Genomic DNA, 23,826 nt, shown 5'->3' on the forward strand with positions numbered 1-23,826 from the left:
ATGCTGCCAGACCTGCTGAGCTTTTCCAACAACTTCTGTTTTTGTACATTACCAGGTATCATGTCCCTGTATGTGATGGACTTTCAGTCATTACTGATACATTTTAATACAGGACAGATGGTCATCCTCAGACAGCTGACTTCTTTTGTAGATTGACAGCACTCCTCAGTCTCATGGAAGAACAAAAGTAACATTCCAGAATGGTGTGAATCAATGCCCTTTCCTGAAACCTATTCAAAAGGTATTATCATCAGATTGAAATCTCCTAGAAATTAAACTACAGGGAACCTTATGGTCCATTGAAATCATTCACTTTAACAAGACTTACCTTAATTTTAAAGCATTGAAACTGTCTGAGAAAACTGCCACAAGAAAAACAAAGATGATCAGCTAAAGAATGAGTCAACCATAATTTATCAGTGTGCCACCTTTAACTGTGGCTAGGTTTTGTGTGCATGAGTATACATGTCAAGAGCGTGTGAGAGAATAAAAATTTTATTTATAAACTCACAAAAGCTTGCTGCTGGATTTTATTTGGGGTATAAATACCAAGGGTAAGAAAAGGCACACCTCTTTCATCACAAACCATACGGATCATACTGGCAGTACGAGAACATGTAAATTCTGTCCGTGACACGGGCCATCACTCAAGAGGAGCTTCCCTCTAGAACATCACTCATTTCACCCTTTATTTAGTATTTATTTTATCTGAAAAGAAAGCATTTCAACTAAATTATTTTTATTTGGCAACAGACAGTATGAGCAAAGGATCTGCAAAATAACACACGCGGGCTGCCCTTTGTTGTCAGCATCTAGATATTTCAAAACAAAGCCTTGAAAACAGTGGATCGCTCCCCAGTACACTTAAATCAACAGCAAGCATGCTTAGCAGACAGTACAGTATCAATGGCTGTGGCTGTGTAGTTTGAGAAGTGATTAAACATTCAAGCTTTGCATTAAGGCAAAGTTAATGTAAGGTACTGAGGAAGGACTGAGATGGTTTCTAATGTAAACCATGAGGAATAATAAAATAAATCAACCTACAATGAGTTGGGCTAATGCAGTGATCTGAATCAGTCATACAGATATGAGCATTTCAAGTTGGCAGTCCCATGCTGAAGGTTGACATGCACCGAAGGCCCTGGTGTAATTGTCAGGGTGTGGATAAGGGTGAGGATTTCTCCCAAGAAGGCTTTGCCATTTTTGGTGCCTCAGAACTGTGCTACATTACAACAGGAAAGGAATAATCGGCATGCGGAGGGTGGGATAATCTTTAAACTCCTTCAGATACATATGATGCTTGCCCTTCGCCCAAACAGTCATTTGGAAGAAACCAATCAGGGTAAAGAGACCGACTGAAAAGCAAAATGAAGAAAAAGGTTAAATGACAATTGGAAACATGTTTTTCTATACTTGCACTGAAGTGTTTTAAATAGGAAATCTAAGACACTGCAATATATTTTCCTACCTGGAAGACACTGCGTCATTATAGTAAAACCAATCCAGGATCCTACCTACAGATCAACAAGCAAACAGATGAGATGGTTTGACTCAAGACTATTGGCCAGTGTAGGCCCTTGTTTTTAAGTGAAATGTAGTATGTTGCACAGTTTGAAATGTACTTTTCCAAATACAATGTTGCACCCCTGTTCACCACACTCAGTCTCAGTAAGATATATGGATATCATAGAAGCAACAACTAAACCAGGTTTGGCAGCAAGATTTTCGGACACAGTCACGATCAGAAACAGAAGCAGACGGTACTATCTGAGCATATGCATTGAATATAGGAGTTGGGAGGTCATATTGCACAGGATATTGGTTAGGCCACTTTTGGAATACTGTGTGCAATTGTGGTCTCCCTGCTTTAGGAAGGATGTTGTGAAACTCGAAAGGGCTCAGAAAAGATTTACAAGGATGTTGCCAGGGTTGCAGGGTTTGAGCTATAGAGAGAGGCTGAATAGGATGAAGCTATTTTCTCTAGAGTGTCAGAGGATGGGTGGTGATCTTATAGAAGTTTACAAAATTATGAGGGGCATGGATAGGGTGAATAGTCAAGGTCTTTTCCCCAAGATGGGGAGTCCAAAACTAAGAGGGCATAGGTTTAAGGTGAGAGGGGAAAGATTTAAAAGGGACCTAAGAGGCTACCTTTTCATACAGAGGGTGGTGAATGTATGGAATGAGTTGCCAGTGGAAGACACTGGTACAATTACAAGATTTAAAAGGCAAATGGATGGGTACATGAATAGGAAGGGTTTACTGGGATATGGGCCAAATGCTGGCAAATGGGACTAGATTAATTTAGAGTATCTGGTCATCATGGATGAGTTGGACTGAAGGGTCTGTTTCTATGCTGTACATTTCTATGACTCTATCTGCTCCCAGTACAGGCCACATTACCGGAGGTCCAACAGGACAGGCAGACAATTAAGTTCATTTGGCTGACTCTGATAACCAAAATGAAAAGTGAGTGGACTTCTCCTGTTTCCCAATGTGATGGGGTTGAAGGGTGGGGGGAGCAGATTGTTCAACTACCTGGACAGGTCACATCGTGACAGTATGTCAAACAAACCGTCTTGGACTGCCTGGGCCTATACCTAAAGCAAGCCTGTCAAGCGAATTTCTTCACTGTTGTATGTTTTTAATCAAACCACGGGTGTGAGGGCCCACCACCTCACCTCTACTGCAGCTGTTGAAGCTGTAAATCTTCAGGCTGACCCTCCACCCACCCTGTTTGATCTCTGTAAATCAGACAGGAAACCTGTCTCAATAGCAATTCGGGGGCACCCTGTCAAAACCCCAAAGGAATGCTGTTCCAACAGGAGTCTGGGGTGTTCAGGACCCCAAATATCCCCAACCCTAGTTTCTCAACCACACTCCCCCAAACCCATGCAATGTTCACCTGCTTTATATCTGAAACAAGCCCTTGGCATCAAGACATTTTTTTAAAAAAACTACAGCTTTGAGGTTTCTTTGTTTGCTACTTTCCAAAGGCACGTTGAAAGGTGCGATGTCAGTAGAAACAAGCACAGTTTCTGACATCATTTGTGGCAGTGTTTATGCTCTGCTCCATATCTGGGTGAGTTTGACATAAAAGCAATGTCTCCAAACACTGCAACAATGCAATCTAATGCAGAACCTTCTCCTCTTTCAGTGAGAGGCCTTTTGGTTTGACACAGCTTCTGCATTGGTGATGAGTGGGTGAGCACTCCCCACTGTCAACATACCTCGTAGGTGTAATTGGGGCAGGACACAAAAAAAAAGAGCCAAGTGAAAGGGTTCTTTGTTGGGTAAGGAATCTTACGCATCTTGGATCCTGTGGGGGAGAAACAATAAGCATTCGTCATCATAAATGAACAATTACATAAGCGATTGAAGGGGAGGCAATGGCCTAGTGGTGTTATCACTGGACTGTTAATCCAGCGACCCAGGTAACGTTCTGGGGACCTGTGTTCAAATCCTGCAATGGGACATGGTGGAATTTGAATTCAATAAACATCTAAAGTCTAATGATAACTGTGAATCATTGCCAATTGTTGCGGGGGGAATCCAATCCCATCCCATCCCATCCCATCCCATCCCATCCCAGTCTGGTCTACATGTGACTCCAGACCTACAGCGATGTGGGGCAATAAATGCCTGCTGTACCCTCATTCCCAAGTGGAAAAAAAAATTGTCTTCTGACAGAGACCTTGAACTAGCTTCCTGCGTGATGTAGGCTTAAGATGATAAGCTGACTAATACCCTGCAGTGAGATTTACAGCAAAAAGGAGATAGAGATTGTCTGAAGCTAAAAAAACACAGAATAGTGTTGTGGGGTGGGTTGCTTTTGGTGCAATCTCTAATGCAGAAGACCTAGGCTCAAGACTTACTTGCTCAGGAGGTGTGTCCTAACAGGTTGACTGTAAAAAAATTTAAGAACAGACAAAAGAGCTAACAGAGCCAGAAAGAAGGCAACACGACAAGTTAACAGCAGCTTACAGAGGTCAGGCTTTATTTCTGGGATAGTTCTACACTTGCCAGTTGATTCTTACAACATTTTGTTATAAAGTGGAAAGTACTCATTGAATAACTTTCTGAGGAAGGTGCACAATGGAAGTTCGTTTATATGGTCTCTCTGCTGTTTATATTGTAAGGAGCAGGTTAAAAAGAGGGTACAGGAAAGTACAGGACTAGATACAACAATTCCCTTTGATATTGAATCTGACATCAGGCTCAATTAAGGGACAGAAGGCTAATGAAATGCTGGCCTTTATATGTAAAGGATAGGAGTAGAAGGATGTAAAAGTTATGTTGCAGTTATACAAAACCCTGCTCAGACTCCACTTGGAGTATTGTGAGCAAATCTGGGCACCACACCTTAGGAAGGATGTACTGACCTCAGGGACAGTATAATGTCACTTTACAAGAATGGTGCCTGGACTTTAGGAGTTATGAGGAGACATTATACAAACTATACTTGTTTTCTCCAGAATTTAGAAGGTTAGGGGGAGATATGATCAATGTCTTCAAGATATTAATAGCAGAAGACAGTTTAGATAAAGATAAACCATTTCCACTGGTTGGGGATTCTAGAACTAGGGGGCATGGTCTAAAAATTAGGTTCAGAGCACATGAGCTTTGAGCTCATCAGAGTTTCATTTTGAGTGAGTGATAAACCAGGGCCCTATCTGCCTGTTTAGGTAAACCAAAGGGGGTTGAGCAGTGGTATTCCAAAAAAGCTAAGGAAGATGGCTGAATATCCTGACCAACATTTGTTCTTCAACCACCACCAGAAACTGATGATTTATCTCATTTCACATTACCATGTGTGGCCTGTTACTGGGTGAATATTGCCACAATCTTGGTACTTACAGCAGTGATTAATGGGGTGTTAAACACAATGGAAGATTCTAAGGAATCGAAAGGCACTGCGTGCATTAACATTATTCCATCCTAATCATTCTGTTACTTTTCTGTTGCCAATCTTCCAGCATTGAAACTACAAACCAATTCCTAACAGAAGAATAATATTATGAAGACGAGTTACTTGTAGGGTGAGGTGGAGTGGATTCAAGTCAGCTTCAAACAGTGATATTTTCTAAGTTAATCTCCTGACAGAAACATATTGTTGGATAGAGATCACCAACAGGAGAGTAGAGTGGTGCTTACCTTCAGAGCGCAGGTTCCTCAGGGCTATATGGATTGAGAAATTTCCAATTTCACATACCTACATAAATCACCACAATATAGTTATCATCTGTTCATAGTCCCCAGAATATACACTTTAAGATTCTACAGCAGCATGCTAACCATACCCAGAGTAACAGCTTCATAGTCTAGCCTGGAATTTGAATTCATTTAAAATTTCTAAACTTGATAAATACTGTCAGGACATTGCATTCAGGCTAAAACTACTTGTCCAATTCATTAAAAATACAATTACACAAAAATTAATTACACAAAAAGCTCAAAACTACAGCAAGACGCTAAGAGTGCCAATGGTTATAAATAACACTGGATCCATAACGATTCAAATATCTTCTTTATAACGTATTTCCTACACAGTATAATGGTCTGGCTGATGTTTGAGAGGTAGATTCCCTACTGATTCCTTGTTGCTATACCTAGTCCACAAATCAACACATCTCTGTAAAGAAAACTGTCGATCAGGCCTGTTGATCCATTAATTGTCCAGAATAATCCAATGGAATGCCATTCACATTTTTTTTTAACCAGGTTTCATATAACTATTGATGTTCTGACCACTTGTAAATCAAATTAGCTGTCACACAATAAAAACAGAAAGGGTTGGAGAAACTCAGCAGGTCTGGCACATCCATGAAGAGAGAAGCAGAGTTAATGTTTCGAGTCTGATATAACACTTCTTCAGGCTTGGCTTTTAACATCGTGGTTAATCTAATGGCTTGCATCTGGCAGACATTTGCAGTCAGCTATCATGTGTACATCAGTAAGTGAAAGTGAACTTTTCATTCTGCGGCTCATTGTTCAAAAGGAAACAGGCACACATTTCCCTGAAACAACAGTCATACATAAAATAGACTACATAGATGTTTTCTCTACTTCAGGCATAATGAAGCTCCCCATATAATAAGTGTGTCTTTAAGTAGCAATTTAATTTGTCTAATAAACACGGGTATGACAGTGCAGCTGAGACCCATGAACTGTGGATCCTGTTCCATGTGGGAGCTCCAAGATGCTTCTCATGTCCTGGATAACCATACGTGTAGGAACTGATATTAGCTGCAGCAGATCACCCTTTGTGGTGCAGTGTTAGTATCCCTACCTCTGGCCAGAGTAAACCTGGGTTCAAGTCCCACCTGCTCCAGAGGTGTGTGTTAACATCTCTGAACAGGTTGATTAGGAAAAATTAAGCTTGAGAAAAGCAGCTGGTATCGCTGCAGTGCATCAGTGAGGTTAAGAGCTTTGTGGGACGCATGCTTATAGATGTGGTCACCTGTATTTTAAAAATATGAAGATAAAGACGGAGTGAGTGAGTGAGTGTCAAAAAACACAAGCAGAAAGTGCAAAAATCCCTAGGGTATCCCACTCTCCAACAAGTAATGGCAAGAGGAAAACAAATCCTAAATTTGATCACTGCTCACAATGGGGAAGATTTCCATTAGTTACAGTAAAACGGAGTGTGAAGAAAACATTTGAATTTGAGGAACAGATACCTTCTTCCACATTTTTATACTCATTGGGTGAAGACCTAATGTGTCTGTTTTAATATCATTAGTTGATCTGCATCAATATAATTAACACTGATTTCCATTGTGCTTAAAATAGATCGTAAGATCTCATTAAGTTACAGATTGTTCAGTTTTATTGTTAGTATGATACATCTGATATGAAACATATGAGGATGTGGACAGGGTAAAGTTTTGATGCTATAACCTACCAGGAAGGTATAAAGAGCCAGATGGACCTGTTGGTCACCATATACTGTAAAAGCGAGAAAACAAAATCACAATAAGACAAATACAAGACAATAATCAAAATGGATTACAGTCAGCTCGTGACTTGAGATGCAGCATGAATAACAATGTGTCACTTACAGGGAGGTGTGTAAAGGGGATGGTTGATGAAGTAAGCCAGCCACGCAGTAAAACCCCAATAATAGAAGCAGTTCTGTGAAGGCAATGGTAAACATTGAGACCAGTAGAGACCATCACTCTTATTAAGACCAACTCTATTACAATGTCATTCAGGTTGCAGTTGCTGAGTGTCTGAGAGTGTTTTTACTCACAGATGAATTGAATCAAAATTAAGGTGGGAGGTGATGGCCGAGTGGTATTATTGCTGGACTGTTAATCCAGACATCCAGATAACGTTCTGGGGACCCGGGTTCCGATCCTGAATTCAATAAAAAATATCTGGAATTAAGAATCTAATGATGAGTCATTGAATCCATTGTCGATTGTCAGGGGAAAAGCTCATCTAATGTCCTTTAGGGAAGGAAACTGCCATCCCTACCTGGTCTGGCCTACATGTGACTCCAGACCCACAGCAATGTGGTTGACTCTGAACTGCTCCATAGGCAATAAATGCTGGTCTAGTCAGCGACGCCCTCATCCCATTAATGAATAAAGGGGGGAAAAGAAGTAACTTCACCTAACGTGTGAAAAACTGTCATTGGAAAGATCTCAAATAACCTTGATAAGTACTAATAGTAGAGCAAATTGCTGCAGATGCTGGAATCTGTAATGAAAACAAGAAATGCTGGCAATCGAAGCAGGTCAGGCAGCATCCATGGACAAAAAGCAAGCTAAAAGAACAAAGAACAAAGAAAATTACAGCACAGGAACAGGCCCTTCGGCCCTCCAAGCCTGTGCCGATCCAGATCCTCTATCTAAACCTGTCGCCTATTTTCCAAGGATCTGTATCCCTCTGCTCCCTGCCCATTCATGTATCTGTCTGGATACATCTTAAACAACGCCATTGTGCCCACCTCTACCACCTCCGCTGGCAACGCGTTCCAGGCACCCACCACCCTCTGCGTAAAGAACTTTCCACGCATATCTCCCTTGACCTTTTCCCCTCTCACCTTGAAATCGTGACTCCTAGTAATTGAGTCCCCCACTCTGGAAAAAAGCTTCTTGCTATCCACCCTGTCTATACCTCTCATGATTTTGTAGACCTCAATCAGGTCCCCCCTCAACCTCTGTCTTTCTAAAGTAAATAATGCTAATCTACTCAACCTCTCTTCAAAGCTAGCGCCCTCCATACCAGGCAACATCCTGGTGAACCTCCTCTGCACCCTCTCCAAAGCATCCACATCCTTTTGGTAATGTTTCAAGTCTACATGACTCTTCATCAGGCTTGAGCTGAAGTGTGGAGGGGGCAGCACTTATGTAATAGTGGGGGAGTTGGAGTGCTGGGGGAGAAAGGATGTTGACGGTGCAGATTAAGTGTTTGGAGTGTGAGACTGGCAGGGCAACGGTGTGTCTAACTGCCAGACTGGAAAGCACAGACAGTCCCATTGGAGTAGGGGGGAGGGGAGAGAGAGGACATGGGGACAGAGAATGTAACAAGTAAAGCTAAAAGAAAGGGAAGGAATGGAAGTGGGTTCATAATCTGAAGGCATTGAACTCAATATTAAGACCAGAAGGTTGTAAAGCGCCTAGTCTGAAGATGAGAAGTTGTTCCTTCAGTTTGCGCTGTGATTTGCTGGAGCATTGCAGTATGCTAAGGACAGACAAGTGGACATGAGAGCAGGATGCTGTGTTAAAGTGACCGGCTACAGCAAGGTCAGGGTCATGCTTACGCACAGACTGGAGGTGTTCTGTAAAGCGGTCACCCAGTCTGTGTTTGGTTTCTCCAATGTAGAGTAGGCCACATTGGGTGCAGCGAATACAATACACAAGATTGGAGGAGGTACAGGTGAAATGCTGCTTCACTGGTAAGACTGTTTAGGCTCTTGGACAGTGAGATCTAATCCTTAGTTAAGAACAACCAGCAAAAATTATTATTTGTAGACAGACTTTGCAGTGCTCTATTTGAAATGAGCACACAGTCCCTTTAGTTATCTCTGGGAAGGTAAGACTATGAACATGAATGTGGATTTGTGTTTTGATTGGCTCAATGTCACTTATTATAGCAGTTATTCCACTATTATTCAAACGTGAACAGAATTAGTCTGTTTCCAATTCGTCTTTGTCTTGCTATACCTGAGATGTAAGTGGTTGCAGTTCAAGGTGGTAGCGTTGCATTGGTTTATGCAGGGTTTTAAATTGAGGTCCTGCCTGATCCCAGGACAATAGAAAAGTTATCTGCAGTGTCTGGGTTAATAGTTACCCCTCAAACAACATCACAATAACAAGGTAGCTTGCTGATCACAAATTATAGTAGTTATATAACTGCATTATAGCAGTGACCACACTTCAAGAGGTATACCATTGGATGTAAAACAAACTGAGGAGGTGACAGTTGTGAAAAGTGCTACATAATCCACGTTATGTTTTGTTAAACATAACTAATTATGTCATAACTGAATGACCTGGAATTGTTGATTCACTCAAATATTCAGCTGTAACTTTGTTTCGAGTCGTTCACAAAGAGCAGGAAGAGGTCATTCACCCCTTTGAGCCTATTCCACCATTCCAGTCAATTTTGGCCAATCTGTACCTCAAGTCTATCCATTTATCTCAGTCCCACTGCCTTTCATAAACTCATGTAATAAAATTCCATCAATAACAGTTTTGACATTTTTCACTTGACTGCAGCACCAACTCCTGCCCCGCGCCCCCGCCCCACACCCCACCCTCCAGCCTCCACACTTCTGGGAGGGTGATTATTTCAGATTTTCAATACCAATTGTGTGAGGAGGATTTTGTTGACCTCACCTCTCAATAGTCTGGCTTTTAATTTTATGACGATGCTCCCCCCGACTCCCACACCCTGTGATGATTCCACCAACAGGGTAAATACTTCTCTTTATATAGCAAATCAATTCCTTTAATCATCTTAACCATCTCAAAAAGCCCGGTTTCAATTTCATTCACTGAGTGAAGACTGGGATTGTTATAAAAGCAAAATACTGTGGATGCTGGAAATCTGAAGTAAAAACGAACGTGCTAGAGAAACTCAGCAGGTCTGGCAGCACCTGTGGAGAGAAAGCAGAGTTAAAGGTTCAAGTCTTTTTAAGAAAGGAAAGGGATTGGTAAATTGTGTTTTACTACATCACAGAATGTGCTTCAGCCACAATCAAAGCTGTTTAGGGAGCTTTGTACTTGGTTTAAAAGGAGTAGAGGAAGTTTTATTCTTTTTCTAATCCCGTGCTGTCCCTGTCCTCTGACTGTTTGATGGAGACAGTGTTGAGGGAGCTTTAATTTAATTTTAAAAGATTAAAGGAAACTGTACTCTATTCCTATCCCCAGGCTGTAACTGTCCTGAGTGTGTTTGATGGGAGCAGTGTACAGGCAGCTTTAAAAAGAAGAACAGTACAGCACAGGAACAGGCCCTTCGGCCCACCAAGCCTGTACCAACACATGAAGCCTTTCTAAACTAAAGACCTTTTGCTTCTACAAGGTCCAGATCCCTCTATTCCCTACGTGTTCAGGTATCTGTCAAGATGCCTCTTAAATGTTGCTATTGTATCCACTTCTGCCAGCTCCTCTGACAGCACAATCCAAGCACTTAACCACCCTCTGTGCAAAAAAACTTGCCTTTGACATCTCCTTTAAACTTATCCCCTTTTACCTAAAATCAATGCCCCTAGTAATTGACATTTCTACACTGGGAGAAAGACTCTGACTATCCATTCTATCTATGCCTCTGAATTTTGTAAACATCTATCAAGTTGCCCCTCAGCCTCCGCAATTCAAGTTTTCTTTTAGTTTAAATGAATAGAAGGAACTTTCTAAGTATTTAACCCTGTCCTATAACTGTCCTGGGAGAATTTAATAAGGACAGTTTGGAGAGAGCTTTATTTTCAGTTTAAAAAGGACTAGAGGGAGTTTTACTTTCAGTTTAAAAGAGTAGAGTGTGTTTCAAGCACAAAAATAGCTATTATAGTGATTGAAACAATGTCAGCCAGATGGATCCCAGAATATGAGTTCCCTGATTGGGGCTGTTAACCTGGTCCAATCAGGGAGCCTCGGCTGACAGATATAAACAAGGGTGTCAGAGGTTCTGCTCATTCTAGGAGTTGTTCTGAGCAAGCTGGGTCAGTGTCACATACGGTACATGTAAATAAAGGGTGACTTGGTGACTGGATACCAGCCTTTGTAGAGTTATTTCAGCCAACATTCAGTCTTCTCCGCCATTGAGACTCCCAGTCATAGAGGGCTCACCTGCTGAGAGCTGTTGTCCAATCAGAGGCCAGCAGCTCAGTGCTGCCACAAGTGGGGATGGTGGCAGCTAGAGGAACTGCATTCTTTCAAAGCCCTGGATCACATAGGGACCCCAGGACACAAGTGACTGAAGGTGGGATGGTTAAAGATTGTGGGAGAAAGGGATGGGGGGTGGGGGGAAGAGGTGCCAGCAGCCAGACCCCTGCCTGATGCTAGGTCCCTCAATTTGGTTTGGAGTGCCTGTGCGTGAGGGATGCATCCCGGAGACCACTGGCAAACCCAACCAGTTTAGCTGGATGGCCTTTCAGCCTCCAGTTATCCCTAGGCCACCACTAAAATTGTGATGGGCTCTGGGATAGTGGGCACTATTAATGATTCTAATTGATTCCCAATGCCAGCTGGGAATCCTGAGTCAGCCCATTCCACTCTCCAGCTTCATCAGGGGGAGGTTAGCTTGCTTTTTTTTTAAATTTCAACAACATACTTTATTCTTACAAATCTTTCTATACATAGTCACTAGAGCAGTTCGATGCTGGACAGTCTTTACATATGCAGAACAAACTAACCCAAGGCATTTCTTACTAATACAAGAGATATATTTATAGACATTGGAGGTGCTGGGAGGGTCCGATAGCTCGCTGCCAGGGGCCCAACAACAAAGCGCAGGTAGGCTGGTCACCAAGTAAGTTTGAACTTTGGTAATGGCAGTCAACATTAGGAGGATAGGACACACACAACAGTCTCTGAGAACCTGGGTCAACTGCAGTTCCAGTGACAGATCCAGCCCCAGAGGAACAGATTCTGTCTCTCAGTGGGTGGGATTCTTTCCTGATTCTGACATGCCTCCATGTCACAAGGTGGGATACAGAACTGACCAGGTTCTCAGAGATTGTTGTGTACATCCTGCATTCCTAATGCTGACTGCCATTACCAAAGTTCAAACTTACTTGGTGGTCAGCCTGCATGCAAACAGAATTCACATCTTGTATCCTTTAAATCAAATGTATTTATGCACACTACTCTAATTCTTTAAAATATTATTCCCATCCAATTCAATTTAGGTATGTAGATTTCTAAATGCACGTACACCACAGAAAATAGGAGCAGGAATAGGCCATTCAGCCCATCAAGCCTGTTCTGCCTTCAATACAAATTGTGCTGATCATCCAACTCAGTACCCTGCTACCGCTTTCTTCCCATACCCTTTGATTCCTTCAGCCCCAAGAAATAAACCTATAACAGAAGAAAAAATAGATTCACAGAACAATGCTCTGAGTTTGCATTGTGATAACAGGTCAGTGCAGGACAACAGCTGGAGGCACTTACCTTAACAGTGTTACGAAGAGGCATTGTACCATGAGAAAAACGATGCACAAACAGTGTTTCTATCAGCCTTTTGACATAATGGAAAGAGTGGCAAAATCCTGCCAAGCTGGAGAAAAGATAAAACAGAAAAGCTGAACAGCAGCTGACAGAAAAATCCCACAGTCACAGTTGGTTCCTCCGAACAGGTGTACGAGAAGCTCCCTTGCCAGTTCACAAAAGAGCTGACCTTTTACCGGCTCTGACAAAATAAACTACGGGGAAATTTTAACTCCCCAAAAACATGGTGGGTTTTGGGCGAGGGTTGTTAACATTTTAAAAAAACCTGCACTGCCAGGCAACCAATCTGCTCCCAGGAGGCAGTTTGGTCATTTAGGGATGGGCAATAATGCTGGCCTAACCAGTGATGCCAACGTTTCAGGAACAAATTTACACAATTACCCCTTTAATTTACAATTAAATCATTTTCACAGGTGGAGTGCAAAGAGTTACTGTTTTTGTGGAGTTGATTAAAGGTGATGGTGTTGCCTAGGACATGGGGAGAATGTACTGTTCTTTGAAACTACCCCGGGATCTTTAAAGTCCTGAAGCAGCAGAACAAATAGAGAGGATTGCAGTTTACCAGTGCATCTGAAGGTTAGCACCTTATGCAAAGGGGCGCTCTCTGGGTATTGTTACTGGAATGCCAGTTTAGATTATGAGCTCAGTATATGGTCTGGGTCTCAAGCTACCACATTCAGTCCTGAATGACAACAGCTGGAGCATGTATCACTCCATACCACATAAGAACTTGCAATGACATTGCTTTTTACCTGTGGTAAAACATCCCAAAACACTTTGCAGGAGCATCATCAGACAACAATAGACATTGAACCAGAAAGAGGTAGATTAAAGACAAAAACTCAGGCAAAGACATTTATTTTCAGGAATGTCTTCAGGATGGAAAGAGTGACGGAGAAGTTTAGGGAGGGAATTCTAGAGCTTAGGGGCCTAAGCAACTGAAGGCACCGTCACCAGTGGTGGTGCAAGGTCAGCATGCATCCTCTATTAAAGCCAAAGACAAACTCAGATTTCAACCTCCACTATGCCAGAATTAAGTTACCACCAAGCATCGAATGCGTGCTTACTTACTGCACCACAGTGTGCGGGCTAGTGGTAAATTCGTCCTCTTCTTCGTAAATAAAAGGCAGGCGAGAATAGAAGAGCAGGTAGATAAAGAGTGGACCTGCATACTCTGTCAGGAACACCTACAGTCAAAGATCAACGCACAAGCACTTACATGTGGCAGCTTAACATGACCATCAAATTAAACACAAAGTAGATGCACTTTTTTAATCCTCTGATACTTGCCTTGTGCTATTCTTGAAAAAGAAAGAAACCAGTTTGAGGGCGTTATCCAACCTGTTGGCAATAGAGCAGCCAATCCTAACCACGCTAAACATCAGGAGTCTAATCTCAGAGAATATTATCCCCCTTCCTCTACAGAGCAGACTTGATGGGCTGAATGGCCTACTTCTGCTTCTGTGTTTTAAGATCTTGGTTAGATAGCACTGAGGCAGTGCCCTGGGTTAGGCCATAATGAAGGACAGAAATAAATACGTGTGAGAAAGACTTTGGATAATCCAGTCAACATGGATTGCAGCCTGTCACTGTAACCTTTACTGAACATCTGCACCTCAGCTACTGCCATCCTTCTCGGTGATGAATCTTCCTCTCACAGACCAAGGATCAGAGACTGAGTCAAGTCAGAATCCTCCCAAACTGAGGGACCCCTCATTTCATTGGATACTGATTAGAGTCTGGGTGTCTCCGAGCTCTCAATATTCTCAACAAACTCTATACACCTCTCTCAAACCATCTCCCCCAAACACTGGGTTCATTTCCTGCTCCTCCCACTTACCCCCAATACATTCGCAATCCTGGTCCCATTCCCCACCTCCCTCCACATTTCAGGATCCCCGGTTCCCTACTTCTTCCTTCCCAGGTGCCTGTTCAGCACTTGCCTCTGTCCTGTCATTCAATGCATCGTGGCTAATCGGTGACTTAGAGCTGGATATATCTGGAGTTGGTGAGACTCTGAGCACCTTTACAAACAGCAGGCAGAACTTGGAACTGGAAGTCCCAACCCTTTTCTGGCAGTTTCCATTTCGGAGATGGGGCGCAAAGCAAAAATGAAGGAAACCTGTCCCTTAGGTGGGCCATTTATAAGCTCAGAGCACAGAATAAGTGACGACACAGTGTGGAACTTCAAAAAAGGTGTGGACTAGTTGGTACAGTAGGTGGGATGGTGGCAGACGAAGTTCAATATAGAGAAGTGTGGAGTGATGTATTCTGGTAGAAAGAATATGGGCAGTGAGTAGAAAATAAGATGTATAGTTCTGAAGGGGTTGCAGGGGCAGAGGGTCCTGGCGTACGTGTGCACAGATTATTGAAGGTGGTCGGACAGGTAGACAGAGCCGTTAATAAAGCATACAGTATCTTGGGCTTTATTAATATTAATGTACAAGAACAAGGAGATAATGCCTTGTATAAGACACTTGTTAGACCTCAGCTGGAGTACTGTGTACAGTTCTGGAGTCACTTTATGGGAAGGACGGGAGTGTATTGGAAAGAATGTAAAAGAGGTTTTACAAAATGGTTTGAGGGATGATAAACCTCAGTGGCGAGGATAGATTGAAGAGTTTAGACTGTTTTCTTTGGACAGACGTAGACCAAGATGAGCTCTGATAGAAGTTTTCAAAATCATGAGGAACTGGATAGATTTGGTAGGGAGGAACTGTTTCCATTTGTACAAGGATCAAGAACAAGAGGGCATAGAATTAAAGTGATTTGCCAAGTAGGAAATCCAAAGTGAGAAAAAACTCTTTTCACACATTGAGTGGTTTGGAGCTGGAATGCATTGTCTGGAAGTGGAGGCTGATTCAGTTGAGGAATTCAAGAGGGTACTGGATAATTATTTAAATAGATACAACATGTGAGGGTATGGCCAAAAAGCAACAGAATGACACTAGGTAATAATGCTCATTTGGAGACAGACACGATGAGCCGAATGTAACATTCCTGTGATTCTATGAGGTAGATCTGATTCTTACTCCAGGAATAGCCTTCGCCAGCAGTGTGTGTTCTCTAACTTTGCAGTGGAAACATAAATGCTCATGAAAGCTGGAGCAGGTAACACTGAATCATCAAACTATTTAAATCATGGAATCATACAGCGCAGAAGAGGCGTTTCAGCCTATTGAGTGTGTGCTGACATTTGAAAAACGTCTGACCTTCAAGCTAATCCCATTTACCAGCACATGGCCCATAGCCTTGAATGTTATGGACATGCCTAGTGCCTTATCCAGGTAATTTTTAAAAGTATGTGAGGCAATTTGCCTCTACCACTCTCCCAGGCAGCGCATTCTAGACCATCACCACTCTCTGGGTAAATCTCGTGTACTTTATGTTTTGAAAGAAAATTTTGGGTCTATCCTTCAAACACAAAAATCTGCACATGCAATTTCTTGAGCTGAATGTTGATAGTCCTCAGGCTCACAGCTTTTCAAAATTAATGGATCTTGACTGCTTCTGGGACTTGTCAAGATCATAGTGAGGATCTCTATGGCACCTACGTTTCTAGCTGTCTTTGGCCTTATTTGTATTTAGTACTTGAAGGAATTAAACATTAATATGATGTTTGAAAAGTCTTCAAGTACTTAACCCCTTATAGAAACAAACACTGTAATCTTTGCCCCATGCCTTCAAGTATTTCATATACTCGAGTCACTGGGTCAAAATCTGGGAACTCCCTCCTTAACAACATAGTGGGTTTCCCATGGGCTGCAGTGGTTCAAAAAGACATCTCACTGTCACTTTCTCGTGGGTAATTAGGATGTGCAATTAACGTTGGTCTGGCCAGTGACACCCACATTATATTTCCTAGCATGGCTCCTGAGGTCTCCCCAAAGTGTTCAGTTGGCACAGAGGAGTATGAGCAAAGTTGGAAGAATATGCATTGGCACTGAACTTATATAGGGGCTATAATGGGCTACTGGGGACTGCTGGAGAAGCAGAGGTTGACCTGGGGTCATGGGGGTGGCTGGGGGTCATGATTTGGATGAGTTGGCATGGATGAGTCATGGGCAGCGTGGGGCTGGGTGAGGAGATTTGAGAGCTGAGACCTACAGGGCCTATCCACTTTTATTAAACCTGGGCATCAAGACAGGCCTGCCTTAACACCCAGCTTCCCTGAATTCTTTCCAGGGTCAGATGGTCTACTGCTGGCTCTCTTCACCCCACACCAGAAAGAATATCATGTTTCCTGAGTCACTTTTTCCAACAGTGAGCATATGAAGCTAGGAGTTTTCCTACCTCCCACTGTTCAGCTCAAGGTTGAAATTCCAGCCTTCCTTGTCCCTTATCCATATTCCCTAACATGCTTGATCCCCAAGGATTTGATATTGACAATCAACCCAAAAGCTAACATTTGAGTAAGAGAATTCCACCACTATTTGTGTGTGTATTTGTGTGTGTGAGAGAGAGAGAGACAGACCTGTTTCCCAATCAGAAAATTATAATGTTCAGATCATGTCATTTAGTCCTCGGCTCCCGAGTGACCAAAAATCTTTTCTCTCTATTTATTGCATCAGTTATGCTGTTTAGTATTAAAAAGGTTAATCAAACTACTCTGTAATATTCTAAACTCTAGGGTATGCTATCGTAATTTGTGTATGATGTAGAAGTGCCGGTGTTGATCTGGGATGAACAAAGTCAGAAGTCAACATGACACAGGTTATAATCCAACAGATTTATTTGAAATCACAAGCTTTCACAGCACTGCTCCTTCATCAGGGGAAGTGAAGAAAAGTTTGTGTAATCATTCTATCTGACCCATGGAGTCCAGATACTTGGAAATCTGCACAGTACTCCCTCCAAGGTCAATATATCTTTCTCAAGGTGCAATGACCAGAACTGAACGTTGTACTCCGAGTGTGGTCTAGTGGAACACTCTGGGAACAAAGGAAGTATTTTAGGAACAATCGGGGGTTTGCTCATCATTGTCAACTCCGGCCACTGGGTGGCAGTCCAGACCACAATATTGCTCTTCGCAGCTCTCACTCTCTACCATATTAGATTCTTTCATAATTGTTAGCATTAAAAAATACTTAACTCCTAATATTTAGACTGTAATATGTAAATGTAAACTTTTGTCATTTCACTCACCAGTGCGTTTCATCCCCAACATTTATTTTCAGCCATTTTCCCAGTTTTCTGGCTTGCCCCACATTTGCATTCAAGATTATTACTTTAATAGCATTTTATATGATGCAGCATTACTTTAATTCAGAGCTATATCACACTCAAGTAGTACACTTCAGCCCCAATAACAAGACTTATAAAAAAAAAATAATCCCATTATTCCTGCTACTGTGACACTGAGAATTCTCATGACAGGAAGCTTTCCCAGCCCACTATTCGCCCTTCCCTTACTCCCTTTACCCCTTCATCTCTCCCTACTTTGCACCCTTTTCTTCCCCTGTTCACCACTTCCTCTTTCTCTCCCCTTTCTCCCTTCACGCCACCTCCTATCTTCTTCTGTAATTCAGTCCTTTTCCGTATCTTTTCCCCTCCCCTCTTCCTGCCCCCCTTTCTGTTCATAATTTTGCAGGTCCATCATTCTCTGGGACTTATCCGACTCCCTCCTCCACAAGAGAGTGTCGGTTCTAACAAAATGGCTGCTACGATCCACCTGCTTTGTCCCAGTCACATCACACTAGTCCGGCACTAAATGTTAAACTCATATAAGGCAGGAAAGCATAGCAGCCATTATAATCAGTCTGTAGATTTTTTTTGCTGGAATTTCAATCGTTTCAATGAATAGAGGGCTTTTTTTTAACTCATTCATAGGACACGGGTATTGCTGGCTGGATCAGCATTCATTGTCCATCCCTAATTGCTTAAAGGGCAGTTCAAATTAATTGTCAGGCACTGCACTTGTATAGAGACCAGGCTAGTTAACAGTCACCAGGAGCACCAATTGCAAAGAATTGTACAATTGTTGCTGTATTTTCCTGGATATCACAACCGGTTTAAAAGTTAATATAAAAAAGATTGTTTCCCCGATTGGAATGTATTTCAACATGGCCATTTTTGCCAGACTCAACCAGGTGCAACCTTTGCATTTACAAGATGTGTGCTGGGCCAGCATTTATTGCCCATCCCTGATTGCCTAGAGCGCAGTTCAGAGTTAACCACGTTGCTATAGGTCCAGAGTCACATATAGTTCAGACCAGGTAAGGACAAATGTCCTTCCCTATTAATGAACAATTGTTGTTCAATAATAACTCAATAATAAGTTAGTCTAACAGTCATCATTAGACTAGCTTATTATTGATTTCAAATTTAAATTTAAATTTATCTTCCACGCTGGAATTCAAACATTTGTTCTCAGAACGTTAGCCTGAGGTTCAGGATTATTAGGTAGACAAACAGGAGGTTGGAAGAAAACAGCAGGCCAGGCAGCATCTGGAAGAAAGGAGCAGTCAACGTTTCGGGTATAACCCTTCTCCAGGACTGAATGTGGGGGTAGGGGGAAGTTGCAGATAAAAGTGGGGGGAAGGGTGGAGGTAGAATGGTGGAGATAGGTGGACACTGGTGGTAGGTACGACCTAGTTGGTCGATGGGAGGGATTATTAGCCTCGTGACATTTCCACTGTCTCCTCAGTCTCTCCCCTTTCACACTCAGGGCTGCGATGATCCACCTAGTGATGGCATTGCCCATGCACACAGCCTTTTTAAAATGGTTTATAGAACCATCTTGCACCACCTTTTCAAGTCTGGATCTTAAGCCAAAGATTTTTTTTTATTTTTCTGGCAGTTTGCCCAAATCCATGATTCTTGTCAGTGGGGAAAGATACTGCTCTAGTCCCTGTTGGTTAGAAACAGAAGCTTATAAGATGATCACAGGCCATTCAGCCCATTGAGTCTGCTCCACTAATATCGTGGATGATCTGATCATCCTCAAAACCACTTTCCTGCCTTTTCCCTATTACCCTTGATTATCTTACTGCATCAAATTCTGTCCATCTCAGCCCTGAAAATACTTAATAACCCAGCCTTGACAGCGCAGTGCTGTAATGCATTCCATAGATTCATTACCCTCTGAGAGAAGAAATACCTCCCCATCTCCGTCTTAAATATGTGACCCCCCATTCCGAGATTATGCGCTCTGGTCCTGGTCTCTGTCACAAACAACCTCTCCATCCTGACAAGCCCAGAAAAATCCTATATGTTTCAGTAATTTGCCTCCCATTCTTCCAAATTCACCAACTACAGGTCCAATCTATTCACACTCTTCCCAAAAGACAATCCCTCTATACCTTGTTTTAGCTCTGTGAACCTTCTCGAGACTGACTCCAATGCCAGGATATCTTTCCTGAGATTAAGGGGCCCAAAACTGTATTCCTGCTGTGGTCTGACTACTGCCCTGTGTAGTTTTAGCAAGACTTCCTTTCTTATCACGCACTGTCTACCCCTGCCACTCAACTTGTTGATTTGAGCCAGTTGTTCATCTGCGGCATTGTGTGCTTCCTGTCGCTGCTCCTGCCTGCCTCCGTCGGTCTCTCCCATCCCCACTCCCTTATATCACTACCTTCCCCATTCGCCTGCTCCCTACCCCCTCCCACCCCACGCCTGTCACATCAACCCATAGGAATACTCACTGTGGTCCATCCTACTTGTGGGCCCAAATCTTTGAAGTAGAAGGTAGCAGTAGTGCCTACAGGGAGCGTCTGTAGAATTTCTTCATCGCGTACACACTTTCCCTCTGGGGAATGAAATGATATCAGGAAGAGTTGTTCAGTCTTTGTGTGGGGATAAATCCTCAACCTGAAACCATTCTGAATGCTTACCTGCACCAACCTGGCTGGATGTGAGCCCATGTTCTACAGTGTAGGGGAAACAGAGTGTTCAAACTCACTTCACTGTGCTGGTCCTGCTTTGTTTGAACATCAAATTAATACTGACTGAGCTGATATTTGTGCTACATTTAGTTTGGGAACATGGTTGGCAATGTTCTGGTTGGACTGAAGGGTCTGTTTCTGTGCTGTATGACTCTGTGACACTATTAGGCAGTACAGGGGGGTTAAATTTAATGTACGCTTGGGACCACTGATTAGTAAAGAAATTTAAAATGTATTTGAGCTCCACCCTAAGTTTATCCCCTGAGGAACAGGGTCACAGGGGCCGGGGGATAGCTCTGGTCTGTAAAAAGTTCACCAATCTCAATGCTCAGGTTAAGGAAAGGCCTATCATTCCCACTTAGGCTCACAATTCATCAGGAGCTGTGCATTTGGACTTTGGTCAAAGACAGGATCAGTTTCCTCCTCATGGTGGGTTTGGCTGCCAGCACTCACTGTAAAAGCTCATACATAAAGTAGCCATTAGGCCCCAATCCAGCTTGTCAGAACACTGCAACATGCCAAGGCTGCACTCCCAAGGTAACGTTTAATCTTCACACATCAGCAACATGACAAAAACGCATTCATGGGGAAGGAAAGAAATTCTGATTTAAAAAGGAGTGCATTTCTCTGTTGGACCACCCGTGACACTCTATAGGAAATGGGCCACCCAACATGTCTGACCAAAGCCTTCAAACGTTCTTCCTTCCTAAGCCTTACTCAGCCAAGACACAGAAACCCAGTTCAGGTGAGTGATAAACCCTGTGGTTTCTGGGCTACACCACACAATGGTGTCTGGTGTTAACCCATTCAACCACTCTCGAAGCCAGCTGACCCAGATTTTGTGAGGCACCCACATTTCTTCTGAAGGTTAGCACAGTACAAGAAGTCCAAGCAAAGAGTGTGATATAGGCAGAGAGACTTTTAAGTGGCTAGTGAATAAATATTTGAAAAAAAAAGAATGAAAACAACAAAAAAGCATTTGGAAATGAGCCAGAAGAATGTGGTATTAAATGTATATTGTGTCAGCAAAGGCTCAGATATGGGCATCCTTGCCTCTCAGTCAGAAAGCTGTAGTTTCAAGCCCAAGTACTTCTGTATTGATGTGATGGCTGATGATCTTCAAATAATATGTTGAAAGACCTATGTTACCTATTAAGATTTGTGAATAAGATGTGGGTCATGTTAATACTGCAGAATTCAATGAATGCTTATATTCGTGGTATCTGTATATATGGACACTATCATCGCAGGCATGAGTGGGTCTGAGCTGAAGCTAAGCAATCCAGATGTACTGTACGTAGTATATTTCCTTCAATGTGTCATGCTACAAATGGACTCAGTAAGATGGAGACAGAGAGTTCCACACCGTTAGATCAGGTCATGATATGGTGATGACATTATCTTAAAGGTATAATCACATAAGCTGCTCGGAGGCCTAATAGAACATAGGACGTAGAACTGTACAGCACAGGAATGGGCTCCTCAGCCCACGACGTTGTGCCAAAAACGACACCAAATGAAAATAATCCCTTCTGCCTGTCCTTGGTCGATATCCCTCCACTCCTTGTATATTCGTGTGCTTATCTAAAAGTCCCTTAAATGCCCCTGTCATATCTGCCTCCACCATCACCCATGGCTGTACATTCGAGGCTCCTACCACTCTCTGCATAAAAATCCTGCCCCCTAGTATTGGACATTTTAACTCTGGGAAAACGATTCTGACCGTGAACCTTATCAATGCAGCTTATAAATTTTATAAACTTCTATTAAGTCTCCTCTCAGCCTCTGCTACTCAAAGGAAAACAACCGAGTTTTTCTAGCCTCTCCTTATAGCTCCTACCCTCTAATCCAGGCAGCATCCTGGTAAATCTCTTCTGCACCCTATCCAAAGCCTCCACATCCTTCCTTTAATGTGGTGACCAGAATTGTGGTCTAACCAAAGTCTTAGAAAGCTGCAACATTGCATCCTGACTCCTGTACGCAATTTCCCGACCAATAAAGGCAAGCATATCATTTGCCTTCTTTATCACCATATCTACTTGTGTGGCCAAGTGTATAATCCAGTTTGGTATCGAGTGAGTGCTACACTGTCACAAGTGTTCTTTATCCTGATGAAAAATTAAACTGTGGTTCTGTGTCCCTGATGTGGTGGATATAAAAATCTCACTCTCTCCATTGTTCCAGTCAATATTTATCTCTCCACAAACATCAGACAATTTATCTGATCATCACTATCTTCCCATTTGTGGGATCATGCTGTCCACAATACCAGCTGCCTTTCCTACATTGCTAAAGGACTAGAAATAAATCATTGGCTGCAAAGCACTTTGAGTCAGTGTGAAAAACGCACAAGATAGATACGATTCTTACATTCTACATTTCTTTCAGAGATTTGGTCTGCCCTCAATGAGCTGAGATTCCTCCTCGGCTGCTCTCGAACCAGATGGTTCCTTTCCAAAACAATATGGGGCAACAACAACCAACCAAGCTCACTCTGTCATCCTGATGTCTCTGTGTCCCACTCAGCCATTCAGAACAAGGACAACACAGGCTCCAATTCCTGACCTGTGTCCCTGTTGTCAGAACGTTACAATTGGGATCAGAGTCCCTGAGTCATGAGGAGCAAATTTTTTTTATATTCACTCATGGCCATATGGGTGTCACTGACCAGGCCAGCATTTATTGCCCATTCCTAATTACCCAGAGGGCACTTGAGAGTCAACCACATTGCTGTGGGCCTGGAATCACATGAAGGCCAGACCAGGTAAGGACATCAGTTTCCTTTCCTGAGGACATTAGTGAACCAGATGAGTTTTTCCTAACAATCAACAATAGCTTCACAGTCATCATTAGACTCTTAATTCCAGAATTTTTACTGAATTCAACTTCACCACCTGGGATTTGAACCCAAGTCCCCAGAACATTACCTGAGTTCCTGAATTAATAGTCTAGCGTTAAAACCACTAGGCCAATGCCTCCCTGTGGAAGCATAACAGAAGTACATTTATATTTATGCACACATGTATATGTTATACACATATAACACTAAGTATACGTGAGGACAACTATGACGTTCCTTTAGCCAAATATGCTGCTGGCACTCACAACATCGTGGGCCGAAGGGCCTGTGCTGTATTTTACTGTTCTCTGTTAAGACGTGCACATAAACAGGCATTTAAACATGCTCTTCCAGGAAAGGGCATGAGGATCCCCAGTAATCTGCAGGTTCCTGCCTGAGCCCTGCAGAGTTTGCGGGGCTAGTACTT

General features: G+C 42.6%; 1 protein-coding gene across 3 annotated transcripts in view; it reads right to left on the reverse strand.

Annotated features, from left to right (window-relative positions):
- Positions 1-32: 32 nt before the first annotated feature.
- The window catches only part of LOC109916854 (very-long-chain enoyl-CoA reductase), a 71,375-nt gene continuing 47,581 nt past the window's right edge, over positions 33-23,826 (reverse strand). For 2 of the 3 annotated variants that reach the window (XM_020516603.2, XM_048602406.1), the window contains 9 exons: positions 20,321-20,424; positions 13,749-13,864; positions 12,621-12,726; positions 7,059-7,131; positions 6,902-6,945; positions 5,152-5,209; positions 3,228-3,316; positions 1,469-1,514; positions 33-1,355 (listed from right to left, as the gene is read on the reverse strand). In XM_020516603.2, coding sequence (XP_020372192.1) covers positions 1,228-1,355; positions 1,469-1,514; positions 3,228-3,316; positions 5,152-5,209; positions 6,902-6,945; positions 7,059-7,131; positions 12,621-12,726; positions 13,749-13,864; positions 20,321-20,424 — 764 coding nt within the window. In that variant the 3' untranslated portion in view covers positions 33-1,227. The remainder of the gene's footprint in view (positions 1,356-1,468; positions 1,515-3,227; positions 3,317-5,151; positions 5,210-6,901; positions 6,946-7,058; positions 7,132-12,620; positions 12,727-13,748; positions 13,865-20,320; positions 20,425-23,826) is intronic. The other variant, XM_048602407.1, reaches the window with a different exon arrangement.

Source organism: Rhincodon typus, chromosome 10 (genome assembly GCF_021869965.1).
Source record: "Rhincodon typus isolate 14 chromosome 10, sRhiTyp1.1, whole genome shotgun sequence".
NCBI classification, from domain to species: Eukaryota; Metazoa; Chordata; class Chondrichthyes; order Orectolobiformes; family Rhincodontidae; genus Rhincodon; species Rhincodon typus.